The sequence below is a fragment of the Ylistrum balloti genome, unplaced genomic scaffold (assembly GCF_031769215.1).
Source record: "Ylistrum balloti isolate Yb309-2 unplaced genomic scaffold, AGI_CSIRO_Ybal_v1 Utg371144, whole genome shotgun sequence".
Taxonomy (NCBI): Eukaryota; Metazoa; Mollusca; class Bivalvia; order Pectinida; family Pectinidae; genus Ylistrum; species Ylistrum balloti.
The window spans coordinates 662,311-687,811 of record NW_026782627.1 but is presented as its reverse complement, the minus strand read 5'-3'; the positions used below and the strand labels follow the sequence as shown (position 1 = coordinate 687,811).

Here is a 25,501-nt window from a genome sequence, read left to right as displayed (position 1 = left end):
ATACAGCTATTTCAAAACAGATTCTCGCTGAAATATAAGTATGGTGCTAAGTGTAAAAAAAAATAGAACGCATTTGTTGAGTGATATTACAACTAGATTTAATGAAGAAAGATATATTCCTATTTCAAAACGAACTATTCATTGCCATCTGCACAAACAATAGACATATTTCTAAAAAAAACAAGAGCTAGATAACTGAATCAGGTGAAGTGACTTGCTTGGTGCCAAGAGAAAATGGACTTTAGACAACTGAAAAAGGTTTATATTATCGGATGTTATTGGTCAGGACCACTGTGCTTATGTCAGGAGAAAACGAGATGAAAGATGAAAACCTGATCTCGTCCAGCCACACTTGATGCACAACAAATATGAAGTGATTATTTGTGGCTGCATTTGCTGTAATAGTGTGAGGACACTTGACTTGTATCGATGGAAATATTCCACATGTCAAGAAGACTTTGAGGACATCTCTGGCCTGTAATTACAAAGCATTCTGCCACAGGTGGTTATTTTTCCAAGACAATAGTGTTCCCGTACATTGTGCAAGGTCCACCCAGGAATATATTACCCAGAATTTAATCAACTGCATGAGTTGACCTGCACAATTTCCAGATATAAATATAATTGAAAATGTTTGGTTGTACGTCAAAATAAATCTCCAGTCCTGAGTAACATTTGTAAAATTGACAGAAGACTTGTTCCGGGAAATACAAAAAAAATGGATGGAGATTACACCTGCCTATATCCACAGCTTATATAATTTGATCCTTAGGCAGGTTTTTAACATGATCAGGTTTAAAGGACATCTCACAAAATACTAAAGGTAGTTGCGTTATTTTGTTACAATTGAGTTATTAATTTCCCTTTCTGTGACATTTTATATCAGTCATATTTATGTCTAAATGTAAACATGCTGCATTGTTACCGAATACTTTTGGCATGTCACTATAGTTGTATTAGAGTAGAAATTTGGTGCTCTAATTAACTTAATATTGTATCCAGGACTTTTTCATAACATGGATTTTAATTTGCCACAAAAAAACTATAAATGAAAATTTCATCTTGTCAAAAAATAATAAAACACTAAGATATTCATGTTTACCATTTATAATCATGATAGATTTATTTTTTTCCTGTGAAGCTTAAATCTACTTTGCTCTAGCAAATACACTACTATCAGAACCCTAGAGGACGGAATTTTCCTCTCATTTGATAAAGGGCCATTTTATCTAATTTTGGCAAGAATATTTATCTGCTGGAAAATGAAATTTTCAGGAGTTAACTATATATTTTTGGAATTTTGGAATATTTAGCACCCCTAGAACCCCTAGAAAAAGCCCTGACAGCAATCTCATTTTAATTGCTTATTAAGTTATATAGTGACTTTCTTCTCCTGGCCTTTTCAAAGTGGTTCTTGGTCAGGAAAATGACCTACACTTTTATGCAAAGTGGAAACTCAAATGTCTTGTTTAAATTAAGGTCAATGTTAACAGATGTTGACAGGAGAAACAGGTTGATTGAATTAGAAAACAAATTCTAGGATTTACATGCATGTAACTATATGAAGTAAAACAAAAAGGTTCTGAGGTAGATAATTTAAGACCATCTTAGACATGGTAGTGCTGTCTTAACAACTTTTGTGTATGTGTGTCCTGGTGTCTTTATTCACTTCTTTCTTTTTTCTTCTGAATCTAAAGGTCTTTAAAGCCCCAATATACGTAAAATTCACTATAAAAAAAAACTTTATCTTATTTTCCCCGTAATATATGTAACAAAACAGATACTTTCCTTTAATTAAAGGAAATAAAACTGACTGTTTTCAATTTAAATAAAAATGGAAAAAATCGGAAAATAAACAATGTGGGACCCACAATAATTCATACATTACCGCTCATAGCGATGACATTGCGCATGCGCATATTCCGCGTGTGTAAACATGGCAGACACGGTACAGACGTTCACCAGTCGCTTCCTTTTTTTCCAATCATACATCTGGCCAATTCTGAATTATTACGTTATAATTGTGCATTGTATCGTTTCTAAACTATTAATTCCTTCTAATAATTTCCCAAAAACTTAATGTTTATCACAGGAATACCTCAAGTCTTCGCAAACAATGTTTGTAAACAAAAACTTACCGTAGACATATCTGCATGTGCTTCCTCTATAAGTAGAAACCTCAACTCTCTCGAGATCAGGTCATGAACTTTCCGATGTGGTTCGGCAACAAGCGTAATTTTGATGGCGGCGTGTTTAAAATGGGGGTGTGTTTACAAATAGCAAGTTTCATCTGCTGATATATCAATACTTTATGCACAAATTCATGGTAACTATTGTTTGAAAACTTAATTTTAACTAAATCTTAGAGAATATCTCAATAATTATGTGTGATTCTACACTAAATTTTTGGTGAACGTTACGTATATTGGGGCTTTAATGTTATATGTCAGAAGCCAAATGCTGCATCAATTGTCTAGACTATTATTCCTTTTTTCATTTTTTCATCAGACAATAAATGTATTATAACATTATCATAATTATGAGATTACAGTTGCTTTACAAAGAAGTGTTGGCAACTTTTCTGTGTGATTCATCATTTCCTGATATCATCGATGTCAGATTTTAACTAATTTGCTCATTATCTTCAAGAATATGAATTATTTTTAGTATTAAATATACCGTAAATTCTTTTGCTGCTGATCACAGTGAAGTGCCTGTATATATTATTTGTTAATGAATTATGTATTCTTATTATTTGTACCAAACTTCTGTATTGAATTAAATGTCTGTTGATTTTTTCACATAGTAACTTGTAGGTCAGCATTTTATATAATGTTAATCTACCAGCTCATTATTAATATGACTATCATGTTATGTAGTACCTGACATTGTAGATATATAGAGAAGCTAACAGTTTTGTAGACAGGAGCTCAGCCTCAACATCTGGTTGTGATTATGGCTGTGGTATGTAGGTACCCAGATGGATCCACTCCTAGAAGAACAATGGTTTATTAACACACCTTAAGTATTTATGTGTCTTGTCATTTAACAACAGACATATTGTGCAAACATGTATTTTGTCTGCACTACTAATGCATGTGTATTACCATTACATATGTGTTCCTGTTAGTGAAAAGTTTTCACAATATTAATGTATAATAACTATAATATTTTTTTGTTTTATTTTAGTGTCACATATTGATCTACGTTTAACATAATATTGAAATTACACATGACTTATGAGACACTACAAAGCATCAATATACATAAAAATACTTTAAATTCACCAACATATCACATTTATTCATCTGTACTTGTTGAATAAAGTACCACATGTGAAGATTTTTATAGTCAATATTTATCACTTTGCTGTTATGATTTTCCACACCTATGTGCTTCAGAGATAAATTGACTTACAAGACATATGCTTCAAAGCATCAGTATACATTTAAAAATACTTTAAAATCACCAGTATTCTTGTAAATTGCTCTTTGATTATTTATATTGAAGCATATATAAGTGATGTAGCTAATTATTGTTTAAACAGATTAATTCTGTTGTCTAATTTTGCTGAATTAAATGTTAAGAAAGAACCAGGATATTAGATCCCTAAAAAGGCACATACCCGGTATGGATATATTGAGGAGAGAGAATCAACAAAGCAGGATAATAGCCTTCAATGCCTACATAAGGAAATTGACTTCATGAACAAGAAAGTATTTTATGTGTAAGATACAAAAACAGTTGTGACAGGTGTTACAGTTGGTGACCTTTTTGTATATAAATGTCACTTTGTATAGGGGATGTCACAGTGTGAAAGAAAAAAGGGGGTAATCTTGTGACTCCGACCAGTTCACACCTGTTATTTGTTCTATCTTGGTTATAAGGACAGGTAATTGCAGGTAAATAAATGCTGATGGATTTAATTTTTGTCAGTGTCATTAAAAAAGGTACTTCTGTCCATCAAAATTTATAACCAAGGCATAGATAACATGGAAGAGTTACTGGCCAGTGGAAGTTAAACTGAACGGGGCAGCTGAGGTCAGTCTGTTGAAGGTTCCAGGTAGATAAAATTTTCCTCAGCAAGTCAAGTGTCGATATGAAGGCATACTTGAGTTAAAAAAATTAGCTCGATGATATAATACTTCAATGTTGAACATGTTGTTGACTAAACATATTCATGCATGTTCTCATCAAAATTTTTAAAAGAGATACTGTGTATCTTTAACTGTGTTGATTGTGGGTGTATGTGACCCACTCCAATAGATAAAACCTATGTCAGATATACTTGTCATATAACACCTCTCATGCACACACCCAGGTATAATTCTTGTATAAAGCAGTGTTCATCCATCACTGGTTTTTGAGCTTCAGATGTTTGAGTCCTGGACTCATGCATTTCCTGTTGGACTTCCCTAAAAATTGAGAACACACTATAACTCCTAGTATTGGGACTCATCAAAATTTTGGAATAGTTCTGGCCTCTCCTGAAAAAAAAACTGCAACAATATTGTCCATACATGTACATTTAAAACTTGTTACCTATACAAGACAATTTAGGTACAGTATATGCTATACTAATGATACACATGCAGTGTTCTGTGGGTCTGTTTACTTGATTGAATATAGGAATTCTCATCTCACTACCAGTTTTGGAGCTAGGTCTGTATAGTTGATGGAGGATGATGATTTCTCAGTTCAGCTGTTATTAATTTCCAAGTTATATTTAGAAAGAGTGTCATCTGGTACGTGTGTAAAAATCTATGTTTTGTAATTTAGATGCAGATTTGTAGAAAGATGGGTAAAGCTTTATCAAGAAAAGCAATTTGGTAAAAATAAAATTATTGCATGTTTTTTTCTCTCTATTGTTAATAAAAATGATGAATGAAGATCAAAGCATTGTACCCATACAAATACAAAGTCTTTAAGTTTCTTTCAAATGTCTTTTAAACCTGTACTGTGGTGAATATACTAAATTGTGAGTGGATGTGAAATGCTTACAGCAGTCTGAAATTCACAGGATTTACATAGTAAATTGGAATGCTTATTAAATAGTTTTTTTTTAAATAATGGTAAAATTTTACCATGGTATATTGTAGGGTTGACAGATATACCTGGTATACCTGGATATGTTGTAGGGTGGACAGACACACCTGGTATACCTATGTATGTTTTATGCTAGACATACCTGGTATACCTAGATATGTTGTAGGGTGGACAGACATACCTGGTATACCTATGTATGTTTTATGATATACATACCTGGTATACCTAGATATGTTGTAGGGTGGACAGACATACCTGGTATACCTGGATGTGTTGTAGGGTGGACAGACACACCTGGTATACCTGGATATGTTGTAGGGTGGACAGACACACCTGGTATACCTAGATATGTTGTAGGGTGGACAGACACACCTGGTATACCTTGGTATGTTGTAGGGTGGACAGACACACCTGGTATACCTAGATATGTTGTAGGGTAGACAGACATACCTGGTATACCTTGGTATGTTGTAGGGTGTACAGACACACCTGGTATACCTTGGTATGTTTTAGTGTGGACAGACAAACCACACCTATATACCACACCTGGATATGTTGTAGGATGGACAGACACACCTGGTACAGACACCTGGTATACCTGGATATGTTGTAGGGTGGACAGACACACCTGGTATACCTGGATATGTTGTAGGGTGGACAGACACACCTGGTATACCTAGATATGTTGTAGGGTGGACAGACACACCTGGTATACCTAGATATGTTGTAGGGTGGACAGACACACCTGGTATACCTTGGTATGTTGTAGGGTGGACAGACACACCTGGTATACCTAGATATGTTGTAGGGTAGACAGATATACCTGGTATACCTTGGTATGTTGTAGGGTGTACAGACACACCTGGTATACCTTGGTATGTTTTAGTGTGGACAGACAAACCTAGTATACCTGGATATGTTGTAGGATGGACAGACACACCTGGTATACCTAGATATGTTGTAGGGTGGACAGACATACCTGGTATATCTTGGTATGCTTTAGGGTGGACAGACACACCTGGTATATCTTGGTATGTTGTAGGGTGGACAGACACACCTGGTATACCTAGATATGTTGTAGGGTGGACAGACACACCTGGTATACCTGGATATGTTGTAGGGTGGACAGACACACCTGGTATACCTGGATATGTTGTAGGGTGGACAGACACACCTGGTATACCTAGATATGTTATAGGGTGGACAGACATACCTGGTATACCTTGGTATGCTTTAGGGTGGACAGACACACCTGGTATACCTTGGTATGTTATAGGGTGGACAGACACACCTGATATACCTTGGTATGTTGTAGGGTGGACAGACACACCTGGTATACCTTGGTATGTTTTAGTGTGGACAGACATACCTGGTATACCTAGATATGTTGTAGGGTGGACAGACATACCTGGTATACCTGGATATGTTGTAGGGTGGACAGACACACCTGGTATACCTGGACATGTTGTAGGTTGGACAGACACACCTGGTATACCTTGATATGTTGTAGGGTGGACAGACACCTGGTATACCTAGATATGCTGTAGGGTGGACAGACATACCTGGTATACCTGGATATATTGTAGGGTGGACAGACACACCTGGTATACCTGGATATGTTGTAGGGTGGACAGACACACCTGGTATACCTGGATATGTCGTAGGGTGGACAGACACTCCTGGTATACCTGGATATGTTGTAGGGTGGACAGACAAACCTGGTATACCTTGTTATGTTGTAGGGTGGACAGACACACCTGGTATACCTGGATATGTTGTAGGGTGGACAGACACACCTGGTATACCTTGATATGTTGTAGGGTGGACAGACACACCTGGTATACCTGGATATGTTGTAGGGTGGACAGACACACCTGGTATACCTTGATATGTTGTAGGGTTGACAGACACACCTGGTATACCTGGATATGTTGTAGGGTGGACAGACATACCTGGTATACCTGGATATGTTGTAGGGTGGACAGACACTCCTCTGGGTTGTAGATTATATGGCTTTGGAGATCTTGTCCCAAGTGAGATTACAAAATGTGGCCTGGTCAGGTAATGATAGCTTTGTCACTCAGGCCATTCAGGACCAGGATCAAGAGCCAGGTAATTGCCAAATACCTGGCACTTGTAAACCAATTGACCCGCTTAGGGTTTACTAAGGAATTACAATCGTCATTTCAAGTCTGTCCATTTTAGGACCTGGCCAAGTTTGAAGGAAGAAAGAGAATTGATGAATACAAACAAAAAATATATTAATGAATGAAGACAGCAAACTGTTGAAGAATTCAAGGATTATGACTTATATAAAAGACATTTAGTGAGGATTGGATGTTTGAGATGACAAGGTCAAGATAAGATTCTCAGTTGTTGTATGCCTACTTAAATTAGTCAGTCTTGATTTAATATTCCGCATTTTAATATATGATATACTTATGTGTGGCATATTCAGGTCAAACTATGACGAGTTTTTGTTGGTACTTGAGGTGGTACCTGTGGTGTAGATACAAAGAGGGGTTTATATAGGTGTTTTACATGGAGGTGACAAGGGTCACGCAGATATCCAAATATAGGTCATAAGGTATGAAAGTGATTATTTACAGATAGTCTTATCACCTGGTATTTAGTCAGCCATTGAAACATGTTATACATTTAGTACTCTGCGTAATAAATAGAATCAACACACTGAGTCAATACTTTCAATCCATCACTTGGTACCAAACAGAGAGGTTATATTACTGCATCATTGAAGTTTTTTTCATTCATAGTCATTGGGTCAGGATCAGATAACAACTGAAAGTCAAGTTATATCCGCTCAACTTAAAAAAGTTTGTTGTTCATTTACGTTTATTGAATATTTTCTTGGTATTCTTATTCCTCATCATGTAACAGACAGATATTGAACAGATGAGATAATTAATAATATTAAGTGGCTTGACTAGGTATGTTGAAATGAAGGACCTACAAATAGTAATGAAATAGTGGTGTTATATTTATAATTTTGTGATGAAGGTATCTACAGGTAACATGATACCTGCCAGAATGAAATATTTAACAAGGCAATACATTGTGAGGAGTATTTTCATGTTTCAAAAGGACTTTGTTCAATACATTAACAATCAGCTTAATAAACAGAATTGAACTCTAGAATGTAAAACACTAAATGTGGAACTCAGAGTGACACTATAAATAGAGGCACTGTGACTGTGGAGATATGGAAATCTGAAGGTAAAATACATAATGTTAAACAGTGAAACACTAGAGAATGAATTGGTAAGATAGTAGTGATTGTTTATAATCAGAATTGTTGATAATTACTATAAGAATGATCTCTTGCTGTCCTATGTGATTCAGTATGTACTATTTATTGCTGTAGGGTGTCCTGGCAGATCCAGCAGAGTACCAACAATTCTTAAATGTTTATATCATGTCCAAATCTGTGGTCTACTTTAGAGTAAATATTTACTTAAGAGATATTATAGAATGGTGTGGAGATAGGTGTGTTTTATTTGTAGACTGCTCCGGGCAGATCAGTCCATTAATCACAGTGTTTGTATATCAGTCATTTTAATATGTCAATAAATTATTAATAGAATATCAACACTAGCACGTGGTTTTAATTGAATCCTAACTTTATCATTGTAGCAGGAATCTATGAAGTTGATATTAAAATCCAGTGTTAATTTGGGTGTTGTTATAAGGCCACTTAATCCTAAATTCTCATCATGTCCAGTTGATCATACTTCAGTCTGATTCATTCTGAAGCATCCTTTAATTGACACCAATTAAGAATCGACTACCATTAAGGATATTGTTCCCTACAGAACTGAGGTTCAGAATCAAAATGTTTGCTATATTAATGACTTTAATTCACCATGATTTCCTGAAGTGTGTGACACCAATTCTCGTGGATCTAGATTTAAGGGATCAAAGCCATTAGAACTGTCCTTGTTTAGGACGAGTCTTGTACATGTTGTGTGGTAGCCCTCTTGGAGTCTCTTCCATTTTACTGTTGTTGTTGTGGGATTATGAGAGAGTAATAAACGTTTTGGCAGTTTAGTGTTTGGTGTAGCTCATTATCTGTCTTCTATCTGCAGGCAGGCATACTTATTCCTGTAGTTTGTTGTAGTTTCGGCAGTGATGCTTGCTTACTTGTGCTAAATGGATACTTCTTTTGCTGTAAAAAATCAAGGTTACAAAGGTACTGATTCTGTATTGGCTATACACAAATCTGCATGACTATATCACTCTGTACCATATTTAGGACATTGCCAGGTTATGATATTGTCAAGTTGAGTGTTATGAATAAATTACATTATCATCGGTTTTAGTATTATTCATATTTGTGTTCAGGATGTTGTGAATTCAATTGACAGAGCATATCAATGATATCAGCTTTATATACTCTACATATTGCACACATATCTAGTTAGTTTGTTATATTGCACACTGGACATCGATGGGCAGTTTTGACTCTATATTTTGTGGTCATGGATCATCAGTTTTGAGTATAGTACATTTTGAGAAAATGGATCAACAAATTTGAGTATTGTATATTATTTATAGGAGGAAAAGGTCAAATACATACTGTGGTATCTGGACATGGAGACTGCTGTAGTAATCACCATTGTTTGGGAAAGAAGTCATTGAGTAGACATTAGAATACACCACTGGGGATAGTGAACACATCAAATTTTATTAAATCATCCTCATCAATGTGTTAGGAATGTAAAAGATCAAAAGTGGGGGGGGGGGCAAATTGCTATAGTCAGCACAAATTATAAAGCCTCATTTATTACAAACTGGTACAGGCTAACTGTGACCGTACTATTTGATAATATGGGCTGTTTCTAATGTCTAAAACAAAGAACCTTTATTTTGTGTTGTCAGGTCAGCGATATTTTCTACTGGTTCACATCCCAAACACTTAATTGACAGTGTCTACTGATATGATAGAGATCTGTATTTTTTCATACTTCATTGTAATTGGCTGTGTATGTGTAAGATGAAAAACCTTTTTTTAACCAGGAGTCTCATTGACATCATCTTTTGTAAATCCCCAAACAAAACCGTAAAGATAAAAATCTCATTTTGTTGCCAGTAGGCATTGTTAGTGATGGATGGTTACTGACCATGACAAACCTGTGTACAATAATCATTTCCAGTGTTTTGATTATGTATAAAAAAAGAGAAATATAATTCTGGGTGTCCTTAGCCTATTGCCTTCCTGTATGTCATCCACAATGCATTTACATGAAACATAAGCAATGTCAGATGTCCACTGTATGATAGGTAGTGCCTGGGGCCCCCTTACAAGGTGTGTGCACGCAGGTGATGTGGTAGTCATCTCTCAGGTGAACCTGCCCTCAGCAGGTACATAGCTATACAGGTGTGCCATATGTACATGGATACCAATGGTGGAAGACATAGGGTGATCCTATGGCTCTAATTAGCCATTCATCACAGGGGACTTAACTGAATTTTTGTGTGTGGAGAGATCATGATTAAGGGATTTACCCCTAAAAGGAGAAGGTCACAACAACAGGCTTCCCATGAATTGTCGGTATGTAACATATAGACTGTGCCAGCCTCAGGTGTGGTAGTACTCTCTACAGCAGGTAATCACTCGACCTGCTGACACCTTAAATCCATACCACTGTATTTCCTTTGAAGTTGTTATTGTATTGTACTTCGAAGACATAACCTGGGTTTACAATAGCTAAGATCATTCACTACCTTGATAATGAGACATAGTACATACTTGATATAGAAATGTGTAGATCTGTTACTTAGCTGTTCTCAACCTAGATATTTATTCATAACTCTTCATACCTTTAAAAGTTAATTGGCGATTATTGATAGGTAAAGTGATTCCAATGAACACATGTTACCACAATACACAGGTATATCAGGGTTATAGAGGTGCAATAAAAGGTATGTATGGGACGGATTTATATACATACGTACAGATGTAAAAGGCTCAATATATAGCCTAATTAGGTAAAGTACAATAACACTACTTAATGTGACATTGTACAGTGTGTGTGAGAGATTTAATGGTCATTAATCCCTCCATTAGTCAATTAGATCAGTGATTAATGGGAAAGGGGAGTCTTAATGAAAAAAGAGGCAGAGGAAGTTAGTCCTCTTACTGCCCATTAGTGACCACAACAATATTCAGCCTGGAACTGAACAATAATACATCAGCCTAATTAGGTGTACTTGTAATTAACACCTGAGTGATTATCTCTACTATATTAGACTAATTCTTTTTACAAGTAGTAACTGGTGAGGGGAGAAACACAGTGCCTTGTTCAAAAAGACATAATAAGATACCTGATCCAGTGTATTATATCCAGTTTTGTCTGTCACTTGGTAGCAGTAACCTGCTGTATAACAGTGTCGGTTTTATGACTGTTAGATAACTGATTGGTTGTTCTTAATGAATGAAAAATATTTATGAGATTTCACCATAAATTTACATAAATAATGATAAAGGTACATGCACCACACACATTCCTTAGTTATTGATGTTGTTTACTACACCAGTACACTAGACATTGATGTACACTAGTCATTGATGTACACCAATCATTGATGTACACTAGTCATTGATGTACACCAGTCATTGATGTACACCAGTCATTGATGTACACCAGCAATTGATGTACACCAGTCATTGATGTACACTAGTCATTGATGTACACAAGTCATTGATGTACACCAGCCATTGATGTACACCAGCCATTGATGTACACTAGTCATTGATGTACACCAGCAATTGATGTATGTAAACCAGTTATTGATGTACACCAGTCATTGATGTACACTAGTCATTGATGTACACCAGTCATTGATGTACACCAGCAATTGATGTACACCAGTCATTGATGTACACCAGTCATTGATGTACACCAGCCATTGATGTACACCAGTCATTGATGTACACCAGTCATTGATGTACACCAGCCATTGATGTACACCAGTCATTGATGTACACCAGTCATTGATGTACACTAGCCATTGATGTACACCAGTCATTGATGTACACCAGTCATTGATGTACACCAGCCATTGATGTACACTAGTCATTGATGTACACCAGTCATTGATGTACACCAGCCATTGATGTACATGGTATGAGTCCTTATTGTGGTTTTCTAAACCAGTAACACAAAAGAGAAGATTAAACAAAACAAAACTTTCCTATAACTGGCATGGCCAGTCTATATCCACTATTTATACCAAGCTGTTCCCATAGCTGTATGACTGTATGAGGGTGCACTCTACTAATAAGTTGTACAAGACTAACATGTACCCATTAGTAATACACAGGCACTGAACTGTACCTTTCATTTGTATTTGTGTGAAATATTGGTGGCTGTATGATGAAATACAGAACCTGTAGTAGGTATAAACATTTCATTGGGATGAGTCTGTATTATGAGAGTTTGAGAGACCATCACAGAGTTTGTTATAGACCCTGTGTAGTATTTCCCCAGAGGGGTACATCTGGAATTACTTCAGACAATAGTTGTCGATGTTGTACTATGATGTGACAGCCATTAGTGACTCATAGGTAATACAGTTATACTGTAGTACTTCACATTGACATTATTTGTTGACTTATATATATAGAACCTTGCAAGATTTTTTTTTTGTTTTTTTTTTAATTTCATTTTAAGCATACATATAGAGGCACAAAGCTATACTTATACAGGTAATGCCAATATATATAATGTATGTACAAATATTTTGTAGCTGCATCAAAGCAAATAAGCAAAGAAGAACTGTTTTTCAAAATTTTAATCCATGTTATTGTTTTGTATTTCTTATATATGATATGCAAAGTGTTTCTCAATTTGGAATGATATATGTATATATATATATATCATATATATGAGAGAGAGAAAGGAAAAGGATGTCACTTTCATATTCTTTCAGTGGGTGTTTATCAGAGTTACAATGAGATAAGAAGGATCCCCTCTGTCTGTCTCTTGTATGTCCAATTATAAGGTTTTAGCCTGATATTTAAAGCTCTGATTAAGATGTTTGAATGAAATTTTATTTGGCAAATTTTACATCATCTGGAAACTTAAGGTTGTCCTGTGTATATCTCTATCTTCTGAATCGAAGTATTTTCAAAGCATAAAAGATGTCAATGGTAGTATTACAGCTTTTAAAACCAGTGAAAAGTGACATTTGTAAAGTAATGTTTCTCCTACCTACCCATATTCGGTCAATTTTAGTAACAGTACAGTGCATGTGTTGAAATCTGTACTGCACCTTTACATCATGCTGATCATTTACCCATGAGGCAGACATCTTGTGTGTCCTCGTCATCAATTTCTACATGGCCTTTGATTTTGACCATAAACTTGACTTGTGATAATGATTTATTGTTTTGTAAGGTGTTAGAAAATACCTTGTTTAACTCATCCCAAGCTAAAATTGATTTAAATGAGATCTCTAAGAGTTATGTTATGATTTGAAAGAGTTGTGATATTTACAGTTTCCCACCCAAATTTTATGATCCATCACATTCATTTCACAAACCTATTTTTCTTCAGTCAGTACTGAAATGACAGGTGCCCTATATAGCTACATAGATGTATCTACCTTATTGAGGTATGTCATTCAGAAACCGCATATATAATTACTTTACCTTTCATTAATGTCCAAGCAACAGACAAGAGTCAAATTTCATTATTTTATGGACTGAATGACATTAGTTATTGAGTTTACCTGAAGCTGACTTCACACAGCCATTCAAATGGTATTATAATGTTATGTAAAAATATGGTAAATAAATCCTATACTTACAAGTGTATATCGTGCTTGATAGATGTCAATTGCTTGTTTAACATAATGACTACTTGTTCGACTTACTACAGGAGACACATTCACATATAGTTTTATCAAAATAAAAATAACTTCAGCAAATTTCAGTAATTCAAGACTCCTTTCAATCTACTTGGTAAAAGGCAAAAACCATGACAAACGACATAAAACATTTGCACTATTTTGGAGACATATTTCATGTTTGATGTATGTATATGTTTTTGTGTTGTGTATAATGAAATGGCAGACATGAAAATTATATCATATTTATCCAGCTTAAAAAATTATATGAAAAACAAAATGCTGTAATGTTGCCCTGTGTTTATAAGCTTGAGGCTGAAGTCAGTGATTCCATAGTTGGTTGTGTATAAGTGTTTTGTTTGAATGATGTGTTCTTGTGATCAAGTTTAAACTCAGTGTTTCCATATTTGGTTGTGCGTAAATATTTTGTTTGTATGTGTTCTTGTGATTGAGGCTAAAGTCAATATTCTCATATTTGGTTGTGCATCAATGTTTTTTTGTTGGTATGATTTGCTTTGTTTGGTTTAAGTTATAACATAAAATGTAGCCTCACACCACCATGACTTGATGGCACTTCATTCTTTGTCACCAAAGAGATGGGCATCGATCAATAAAGATCTGCTCCTTCTAGACCCTTGACTTCTGTCTTTTGTTTCCCCAGCACAGCTTACACAATGAGGGTAGCCATCTAGTGATTTAATACCTCATCCTCCTCCATTCACATTCATCGTTGTTAAACCTCTGTAGTTAGATAGCCATATTATATAACATTACAAAACAAATGTGAAAATGTTAAACTTTTAGGATGTTAAAGGTAATTTGTTACAGGCGATGAGAAGAAAATTTAATGTAGTGTTTTAAACCAGCAATTTGTTACAGCAGACACGAAAATATGTAGTGTTATTAGCCAGTAATTTTTGCTGCTGTAGCTGTTCTGTATGCATCAGGTAACATTAGGTATCAGATTTAGTGGTGCAGTACAGATTTAAAACCTACAATATACAACTCCTACAGTGGATCTGTAAGAAAGGACATATCAAGCTGTCATGCTAAATATCCCAATACATGCGTATTAGTTGATATTTTTTTATATTGTAACTGATATAAAAAAAACCTGTTATGGAAAATACTGATGACGAATATGCAGAAGTTATCTCATTTCAATGAAACAAGTGAAGGACTGTACATTGTTATATTTAAAGTAGACTATGTGAATTTTGCTGTTGGTGATATTTAAATATTGAAGAGCATACAAAATCAATACAAACAACAACATATATCTCTGATATACCTTTCTATATTTGACCTTCGAACCCTCTTGAAGCTCAGACAGGCTGAGGCTACACGACTAATCTGTATTGACAGATGGCTCAAGTCCCCTAGACTTGCTGCTATTGACTAATATTGAGAATAAATACATAAATTATCACATTTTTTTTTATTTTCCATACAACATGAAAATGTAGTATGATGTTAATGATTTTGTATGTGTATTATTGTTGATGGATTATGGTTGCTTATAAAAGTGTCAAGTTCCTTTGACTTACACATGGATTGAAATTCTTATATAATTCTCTGTACTGTTGGTAGTATATTTGAACCAATTCATGTCATGATTACCCCCAAATTGTTCAAGAATTTGCGTAATTGTGTATTTACTTTATTGATAAAAAAGATCAATCAATTTAATTGATGTAATTGTATATTTACAGGTGACCCTTGAGAGGGTACTAGGGTTGACCTCGGCCAGTAATGCTGCATTTGCATGTGACCCAAACTCTGGGACCATTGCCTACACAGCTGGGTAAGCTTTAAATAATGCTTCTGATATTCTCATTCAAGTTGAAATGAACATAAAGTATTTATCAGTTATTACTCAACACTATAGAATAAAACCGACTGCATGTTGTGCTTTAATGTGGTATAAGTATACATAGGACAGCAAAAATTCTAGTGATTGTCTACAAAAGTGACTGAGTGACCCTCCCTCTGGCTCCCTGAGGGGTATGATCACTGAGGAAGGAGTCCCGAGAGATCTGTCTTTGTTGTTATAGACTGTACTAAAGTGCTATTATCTTGAAAGCACACAAAAACAGTTCAAAAGCATACTTGGCTACAAAGAACGGCTGAGGGAATAGCATAAATTGAGGTGGGCAACAAGGGCCGTAGGGAGAGTTGGTTAGTAAAGACTAAGAATGCAATGTCTGGCTGCAAAGACTCCAATGATGCTAACACCTTTACACTCTGTATATAACTACCCCTACCTCATGTACTTCACTGTGTACATCGGACTCCTCTCCCAACCCCTACATACATACTTACATACATACTGAGGCCCTTGAACAACCCAAGTGATCCTTTACCATTGATAAATATAATTATATCTCTCACATGCAGAATAGACATGTTTGTGTAAATTGTGTTGTTACCTGCTGTACCTTGCAGTGATACATTACATGTAATCTGACTACTGCAGGTAATCACCCAAGTTTTCATGTCAAATTGTTCATCAGTCAGGAATTACGTAATGTTTATGTCAGTTACACTCCTGGACAACATTTTGAGGGTTTTCTTGTAGAAAGAGTAGTCTGTAGTGGTGATTTAGGTAAAAGTGAAACGTGATGGGTAGACACAAATATGTCATTCTTACTACAGTGTTAAAATTAATTATCTGTATTTACATGCATGGTTACCAAGGACACTACAACGATATCAACTTTAGTGTGGATCCTTTAAGTCTGCTCTCAACCAGCTGTTGATAGGACAACATGAACAGAAAATGTTTTTACATTGTTGATTGGTGTGGATTACATGGTGAAAGTAAACTGAAGTCCTTTCATAGTAAAGCAGGTGATAGCTGTAAGAAAGTGCATGATAAAGCAAGGACCAGAGAAAAAGGAAGACTTGTCTTATGACGGTAGAATCTGAAAGTGCTATCAATGGGGGGATGAATTTAGCAGAAGAAAGGGTTTTGGGGCTAGCGGGGGCGGGGTCAGAATGATATCAACAGGAAAGGATGGTTGACATGAGTAATAAATGAGTGATTAATACAGTAACAGACAAGTGATGTAGTTTATATAATGATGACCTCACAGATAGGTAAAAACAGATAGCTCCAATCACGCCAATTACTCTAGCCATGCAGCAGTACCACAATCAGCATGTCATATTGTATAATTACAATTAATGTGTTGAAAACCTATTTGTGATTAGACAAGACTGTGATATAGAGACACATCATGCCTGTATTATATGGCTCCCAGAGTGGTGTAGAACAGAAACTCCCAGTAGCAGTGTGATAAAAATTAATGGAAATAAATGACTGGAAAGATAATAATTTCTAAAACAAGGATGAGTAGTGTTATAGCAGCTGTTACAGCTTCAATCTATCCTGTATAGAGCATATGATATACGTTGTAGCAACTTGTATAGAAGGTGGGAGACCTTTACTGTGGACAGGTGTATCTACACTTCTCCTGGTGTGACATACCTAGATGATTGTTTTCTTACCCAGCACTGATTTGAATTCAGGAAGAGTGATTTTTGTCAGTCCATTTCATCGGGATTTTCCACACATCTTTGTATGACACCTAAAAGACAAGGTTTACTGATAGTTCACAAAGTCTTGTGTGGACCAGTGTTACTGTCTTCTTGGTCTAATGTGGACCAGTTCAAAATCTACTTGGTCTAGAGTTGACCAGTGCACAGTCTGCTAGGTCTAGTGTGGATCAATATACAAACCACCAGGTCAAGTGTTGATCAGTAAACAGACCACCAGGTCTAGTGTTGATCAGTAAACAGACCACCAGGTCTAGTGTTGATCAATATACAGACCACCAGGTCTAGTGTGAACCAAAATACAGACCACCAGGTCTAGTGTGGACAAATATACAGACCATCAGGTCTAGTGTGGACCAATAAACAGACCACCAGGTCTAGTGTGGACCAATATACAGACCACCAGGTCTAGTGTTGATCAATATACAGACCACCAGGTCTAGTGTTGATCAGTAAACAGACCACCAGGTCTAGTGTTGATCAGTAAACAGACCACCAGGTCTAGTGTTGATCAATATACAGACCACCAGGTCTAGTGTGAACCAAAATACAGACCACCAGGTCTAGTGTGGACAAATATACAGACCATCAGGTCTAGTGTGGACCAATAAACAGACCACCAGGTCTAGTGTGGACCAATATACAGACCACCAGGTCTAGTGTTGATCAGTATACAGACCACCAGGTCTAGTGTTGATCAATATACAGACCACCAGGTCTAGTGTTGATCAATATACAGACCACCAGGTCTAGTGTTGATCAATAAACAGACCACCAGGTCTAGTGTGAACCAATATACAGACCACCAGGTCTAGTGTTGATCAATATACAGACCACCAGGTCCAGTGTGGACCAATATACAGACCACCAGGTCTAGTGTTGATCAATAAACAGAACACCAGGTCTAGTGTGGACCAATATACAGACCACCAGGTTTAGTGTTGATCAATAAACAGAACACCAGGTCTAGTGTGGACCAATATACAGACCACCAGGTTTAGTGTTGATCAATAAACAGAACACCAGGTCTAGTGTGGACCAATATACAGTTCAAACTGTTTCATATGCTCAGGCATTTAGATGTTTTTTACTAAACATTGAACAGTAAATTGCTATATATTAATGAAGGGTTTTCTAGAGGTTTACCACCACATCAACACATCTGCTTGCCAAAGAGCACTTCAGTCAACATCATCTCCCTTCGTTGCTGGACCATGTAATACATGTGGGTTTGCACGAGTAGACCTGAGGATGATGGAGAGAAACAGATGTCTGTGTTACTGTTTTACCTGATCTGGTGAAATATTTACTGAGATTCTCCAATAGAGGAGGTTGGTCATTGTCTGTGATCTCACTGTGTCAGGACTACAAGGCTTATTTTACAAGGATTTTCTTCTTGGTAGAACTGGTGAGGTTGGAGTGGGAATGTACCGTTCTGTCTGTTACCTCAGGTTTTATAATAGTAGTCTCAGACACCAGTGACATAACTAATTACACAGATTCTGGAAGAGAATGGCATCAGGGACAGAAATAACTAGTTAGACATAACATCTGCAGCATGCTAGGTACTCTAATGTGTTTGATTGTTTAATTAGAATACATCATTTGCTTAGGGAAGACAGACTTCGCATGTTAACTGCTAGTATAGCCTTAGGTTTACACTTCTACACATAAGATCTTTAGAAAAACATTAACCAAGAAAATTTGTTGTAGATTGGCTAGGTTTCATTATAAGGCACTGGTCTTATAATATTGTGGCCTGTGAAGATTGTCTCATTGGGGACGTACTAAGAGATGGTTGTCCAGGTACTTAAACATCCTGTGACATTTGGGACAGATCGTGACATTGTCAGTGGTATATTAAAAATTCTGGACTGGGCCCACACAGGTGTTTAAGTTCAAGCTTTGTCTTCACTTAGTTTTTTTTATATGATTGGCAAGAAAATTCCTATCTATGGATTCAGGAGTGATTTGTTGAAAGCTGACTGATTCACCAGTCTTGAAGATATAGAGAGATATTACATATGAACATTTCTAACATCCGGTGTAACCGTCCTAAACTTAAATGTACACTAATACCTGTAAACCCTTCTGTTTATTTTCCTTCTTGTATTTACTGTTTACGTAGTTCACTTGAGGAAATCGTTCTCGCTATTCACCACTTGTTCAGGTTTGGCATGTTGAGTGGGCTGTCTCACTTCAACACTTTACTGAAGTTTTAAATCTTACCTGTCAAGTTTCTATTTAAAATATTTAATTTCTGTTCTGTAATCTTGAAAATTATTTACTTTGAAGGTGATTTTTAAAAAATCAAAAAAAAATTTACTGTCTCGTCAAAAGTTTGTTCTATAAACAAAGGGTTTTAAGCAAACAGGTAAATTACTATTTCTGGAAGATCAAGAAACTAACCTGGACCAGGACATACAATTTCCTATAGGTATTACTTGTTCTAAAAACTATAGTAACAATCTGGATATACAGATGTAACAAATAGTCATTTTGTAAAGGTTTTGTTAGTTCAGAAAGATCGAGGCATTTGTGAGTGTTAAATATAGTGATAAGTCATAACCTGGATAGAACTGTAACAAAGTATAGTGTGTAGATATTCTATAGTGTTAGACATATGTTCCTAGTTAATGTGTAAACCAAACAAACTGCATGTAAAGAACATACGCAACAACCTCTGACAGTTTGTGTCTAAACTTACACTCAACTTCAACCCTGTCCAACAAAAACAAGAAAATATTTCCTTCACAAATGCTCTACTTAGAGTGTGTATTACACTGGCATCTTTTGGCAACAGATGGGCCTAATCAGTGTTGGTGTTTTTTAAAGAAGACAAAATCAGCACCATAAAGTTGTGGTTTACAGGTATGTGAGAGGCCTCAGGTGAATCCCTTTTGAAGATGACCTGTTTTTTTTACACATAGTGATCTATTTTTGAATGAAATGTATAGATTTCCAGGGGTGTGTACATTGTGTAACACACAACCATTACTGTGACAGACATACAGATCGGACAAGGTCCACACAACACATGACAGACATACAAATCGGGCAAGTCCTCCCATCACAACCAAAGAACCAGTCAGCTTGTTGTTCTCCCTATAATACCAGTATTGTGTCTTATACCTGATCAGTGGAGGAGTGTCACAGCTACCTCTACCATGTCATTAGGTCCCCTGTCTTTTCCTTAGGCATTCATTACACCGTGAATTGTCTCAATGATAATTAGACCAACCATACATGATATGGTATTCCAATAATTTCTGTGTCAACTAGTGTTTAACTTATATACATGAAATAACTTACATGGTGTGGTAGAATTCATCTGCATTGTGTCTTAAAAGGTTGTATATACTAATTATCAAACACAATACATAGGCTGTCAATCAGACTGAATTTATAATTGTACCATTGGATTCCTACAAGTGTGATTCTAGGTGCCAGAAATGTCGGTCTCACACAGTATTCCATTATCTTGTTAAGATCAGTTTGAAGAGTGAAGTTTATTTCTTAACATTTATATTCTGCCAGGTCTTTACAATCTCTTTTAATATGTATAAACAAAATTGCACTGTATGTACATGTTTTAGGATTAAAGGAGGCATACCATGCTGGCTAGCCTTCTGTTTTCCTCTTTCATGTTTTTAAACAGACCAAGTAAACATATACCATATTTTCTGGGTTATAAGCCACACTAATATATATACAGCAGGGCCAGTTTTTAGCAATTTTTCGTTTTGATTCACATAGAAGTCGCACACTTTTTTATGATATGATGACCACTGTTGTTAATGTTTGATATACCAGTGTGTTATGTTTGCAAATGAATTATTCACAGATAATTCTTCATTGATTTAATGTATTTCAAAAAATGTAAAATGGCAAATATTGAACGCGTTTGGCTTTGGTGCCTTCAGATTGTCTATGCACAGATATCGGGCCTGACATTACTAAAATATCTCACCATAGATGTATGTACTGTTAAACATTAACAAATACCCTTGCATACTTATAGTCCCATATTATTTCTTCTTGTAATTTATATGAAGCCATTCATATTGTAAACAAGCATGGTGGACATTCTAGAATTTGACCTTATAACCCGATGACCTAATGATCCGAGGATGCAGAAAGCTTTTGTAAACTATCGCTATGACTTCGAAGTAACTAAGAAAGTCCAGAAGATATTATTGTGATTCATATGAAAAGATATTAAATCCATGAGAATGTTATTTTTACCTCAATCTTCAAGTCATCCTTTTATAGATTGCAAATGACAGTTCAAGTGGATCTGTTTCAATCACAAACACGTGAAAGGCAGATACTGATAAAAAAATACTAAGAACCATCTCATGCTGGTGTACTGGTACGCTTCCTTTTTGTTTTTTTCCTGACAATTTTTTTTTGTCATCCACATATTAGCTGCATGCTTGACTCGCGATACATATATATGGGTGTTAAGAAGTTTCCAACATCGAGTTTCATTACAGTTTAGTTAGAGTGTTCTTTTTTAAGGCCAATAATGTTTATTGACAGTGAGTAGTTAATATTGAGTTTGTGTACATTGATATTTTGATGGACATTTATAATTGTTCATGGATGTCCTATAGTATCTAGGATTTGATGGGTATAGATACAATCACAGCAGCCTCAGGCGACCACAATTCCAGACTTCTATTACATATGTAATCTAGACAGACGTAATACTTAAATTGACCAGGCAGACTTTTGAACTGTCCAGAGTCAGTTTTATGATATTATGATAAGCAGACTTTATAACATAGGAACTATATAACAAAATCAGGAGTGTTTGGTTGTGTTTCAACTTCTTCACAAACCTTATAGGGTTATATGAAGTGGGAAAGAACAGTAAACAGTTACCTAAACACTTTCTTTGACAAGTAGTTTTAATCAAGACCAGTATAAAGAAGTTTTCTTATATCTTGGGTAGTAATTGATAAAAAAAAAATCCAGACATTAAAATCGCACTTAGTACTTTCTGGGTAGGAACTGCATTGCTAGTAATGATCCAGTTAATGAAGTTTGTTACAGGGAAGTCTTTTGTGAAGGTCAGATATAAATTTTAATTGAGAACATTTTCATTGAATTCTTTAGTGTTTCCCTACTGAAAGTTTTCAGGTAATTTTACCAGTATACTTAGCAATTTACCCTATACAAAAGTTACATCATATGATATTGTAGATTTCCTGGCAGTTTTACATAAATCCATTATTTTTATGTTCTTAACATTTATTATCCAACATTGATAGAAGGAATGTGCTACAAGGATATACACCGGGGAGTGGAGTTACATAATTACGGTACATGATATTACATGTGACCCATATTTTACTTCAATAGCTGTGATTGTTGGGAGTTTCATTTGTAGATAGATATCATAAATCAAAAGGCATACACCTAAGCATCCTATGAAATTAAAAATTTCAATTTTAGAAAATTTTATCATGAAATTATTTATGCCATGCTGTTGGTTAAGTGTTCCACAGGTTACGTTGTCGTTCTGGTTGGTTTCTCAACTCAGTTTTTCTGTCCAATTTTAGTGTAGCTTGTAAATTAAAACGAAGCTGAGATGAGAACTATTAAATGATAGTTAAACATACAAATAGCTATAAAATGATAATAAAACATACGACTGTATTAAAGTATGGCGCCATAAACAAACCATGTTAATCTTGTTTACAAACAGTATTATCAAACCCAGGCTATGGCACAAGGACTTGATAAAGAAAGCAGGTAAAGTTGTCTGTGAAAAAATCTTCCATAGATTTTCAAAAGGAAAAATGTCGCAAAAGTATCACCAAATTTTACTGAATTTCTGTGTTTGTTGATGCATACATACAAAATATTGTGGTAGTGTGTGATCTATTGTAGTGTGTGATCTATTGTAGTGTCAGTGAACCTTCAGATGTTGTCTCTGTTATTACCAATATTATGAATTACATCATTGCCAATAGTGTTATTATACCAGTCACTCTAGATTGCCTGCATTGCTTTACGGGACAGAGGAACCAGATTGAATTTAAGTATATATTGATAGTTTCCCATTCTCCCATGTAATCTGTGGTTGAAATCAACACATGGAAACTGGATTTAAATTTAAATTCAAGCTTTCTAGTTGAGTACCACATAAAGAAGATAGATGATGATGAGTCATTAGAGTGTAAGATGTCCTGGGGCAATGTCTAGTGTACCTGGATGTATAACTACACAGGTACTAGTATACCTGGCTACATAACTACACACGTACCAGGGCAATGTCTAGTGTACCTGGATGTATAACTACACAGGTACTAGTAGACCTGGCTACATAACTACACAGGTACCAGGGCAATGTCTAGTGTACCTGGATGTATAACTACACAGGTACTAGTATACCTGGCTACATAACTACACATGTACTGGGGCAATGTCTGGTATACCTGGATATATAACTACACAGGTACCAGGGCAATGTCTAGTGTACTTGGATGTATAACTACACAGGTACCGGGGCAATGTCTAGTGTACTTGGATGTATAACTACACAGGTACAAGTATACCTGGCTACATAACTACACAGTTACTGGTATACCTGGCTACATAACTACACATGTACCAGGGCAATGTCTAGTGTACCTGGATGTATAACTACACAGGTACCAGGGCAATGTCTGGTATACCTGGCTATATAACTACTCAGGTACCAGGGCAATGTCTAGTGTACCTGGATGTATAACTACACAGGTACCAGGGCAATGTCTAGTGTACCTGGATGTATAACTATGCAGGTACCAGGGCAATGTCTGGTATAACTGGCTATATTACTACACAGGTACCAGGGCAATGTCTGGTATAACTGGCTATATTACTACACCGGTACCAGGGCAATGTCTGATATACCTGGCTATATTACTACACCGGTACCAGGGCAATGTCTGGTATACCTGGCTACATAACTACATACGTACCAGGGCAATGTCTGGTATAACTGGCTATATAACTACACAGATACTGGGACAATGTCTGTTATACCTGGCTATATAACTACATATGTACTGGGACAATGTCTGGTATACCTGGCTATATAACTACACAGGTACCAGGGCAATGTCTGGTATAACTGGCTACATTACTACACAGGTACCAGGGCAAAGTCTGGTATACCTGGCTATATAACTACACAGGTACCAGCTTAATGTCTGGTATAACTGGCTATATTACTACACAGGTACCAGGGCAAAGTCTGGTATACCTGGATATATAACTACACAGGTAATGGGGCAATGCTTGAATACCTGACTGATTGGTGCTAGTAGAATTAAAAAGTAACTCTGTCGGTGTGGATCCCTGACCAGATTGATGCAAGTAGAACTCAGGAGTAACCCAGTAGGTGTATGGAAAACAACAATAATTAATGACATTGAGGCAGTTTTATTTTGATATTTTCAACTTTTACATCAACAAAAAGGAACATTGGAAAAATGAGTAAGAGCAGGTGTTTCTGAACTTTATCATATCCCTTTTCAGGTCCAACATAGTTCAGCACCCTATTAGAAGGTATATGTTTCTTAGGTGACTCACAGTGCTAATTGATGTCTAAGAAAATCAATTTTGGTGTCCTTTTGTTCTAATCTGGTGCAAACTGTAATATACATAATGATGTCTGAAGAGGGTGTTAATGCTGAGCAGTCTGTAGCTACAGTGGTTTCCTTGTTAAGACTTATACATATAAGATATATACTATTTAAACTAATCATCAGGGATTAAGGTCAGAAATTCATGATGAAGTTCTTTGTCCCATAGTTGTTGCTCACCATAATACAGTTTTTTGTTAGCTTTAAGGAACATCCAGCTTATTTCATGTATACAGCCTTATAGGCAGTAATGATGTGAGACTAGGGTTTACTGTGTGTTTAGATGAGGTGGAAGGTGAGACACAGAATTAGAGGGTCATTTTTGTTTCGATAAAAAAGTTCTGGAGGAGCTGGCTGCTCTCTTCTGGTATTAGTAGTGCTAGAGGATG

At 35.9% G+C, this 25,501-nt stretch overlaps 1 protein-coding gene across 5 annotated transcripts in view; it reads left to right on the top strand.

The window, feature by feature from the left end:
* Positions 1–25,501, top strand: part of LOC132561067 (mitogen-activated protein kinase-binding protein 1-like) — an 86,971-nt gene that overhangs the window by 1,377 nt on the left and 60,093 nt on the right. For all 5 annotated transcript variants that reach the window (XM_060225788.1, XM_060225791.1, XM_060225790.1 and 2 more), the window contains exon 2: positions 15,627–15,718. In XM_060225788.1, the coding sequence (XP_060081771.1) occupies positions 15,627–15,718 (92 nt within the window). The remainder of the gene's footprint in view (positions 1–15,626; positions 15,719–25,501) is intronic.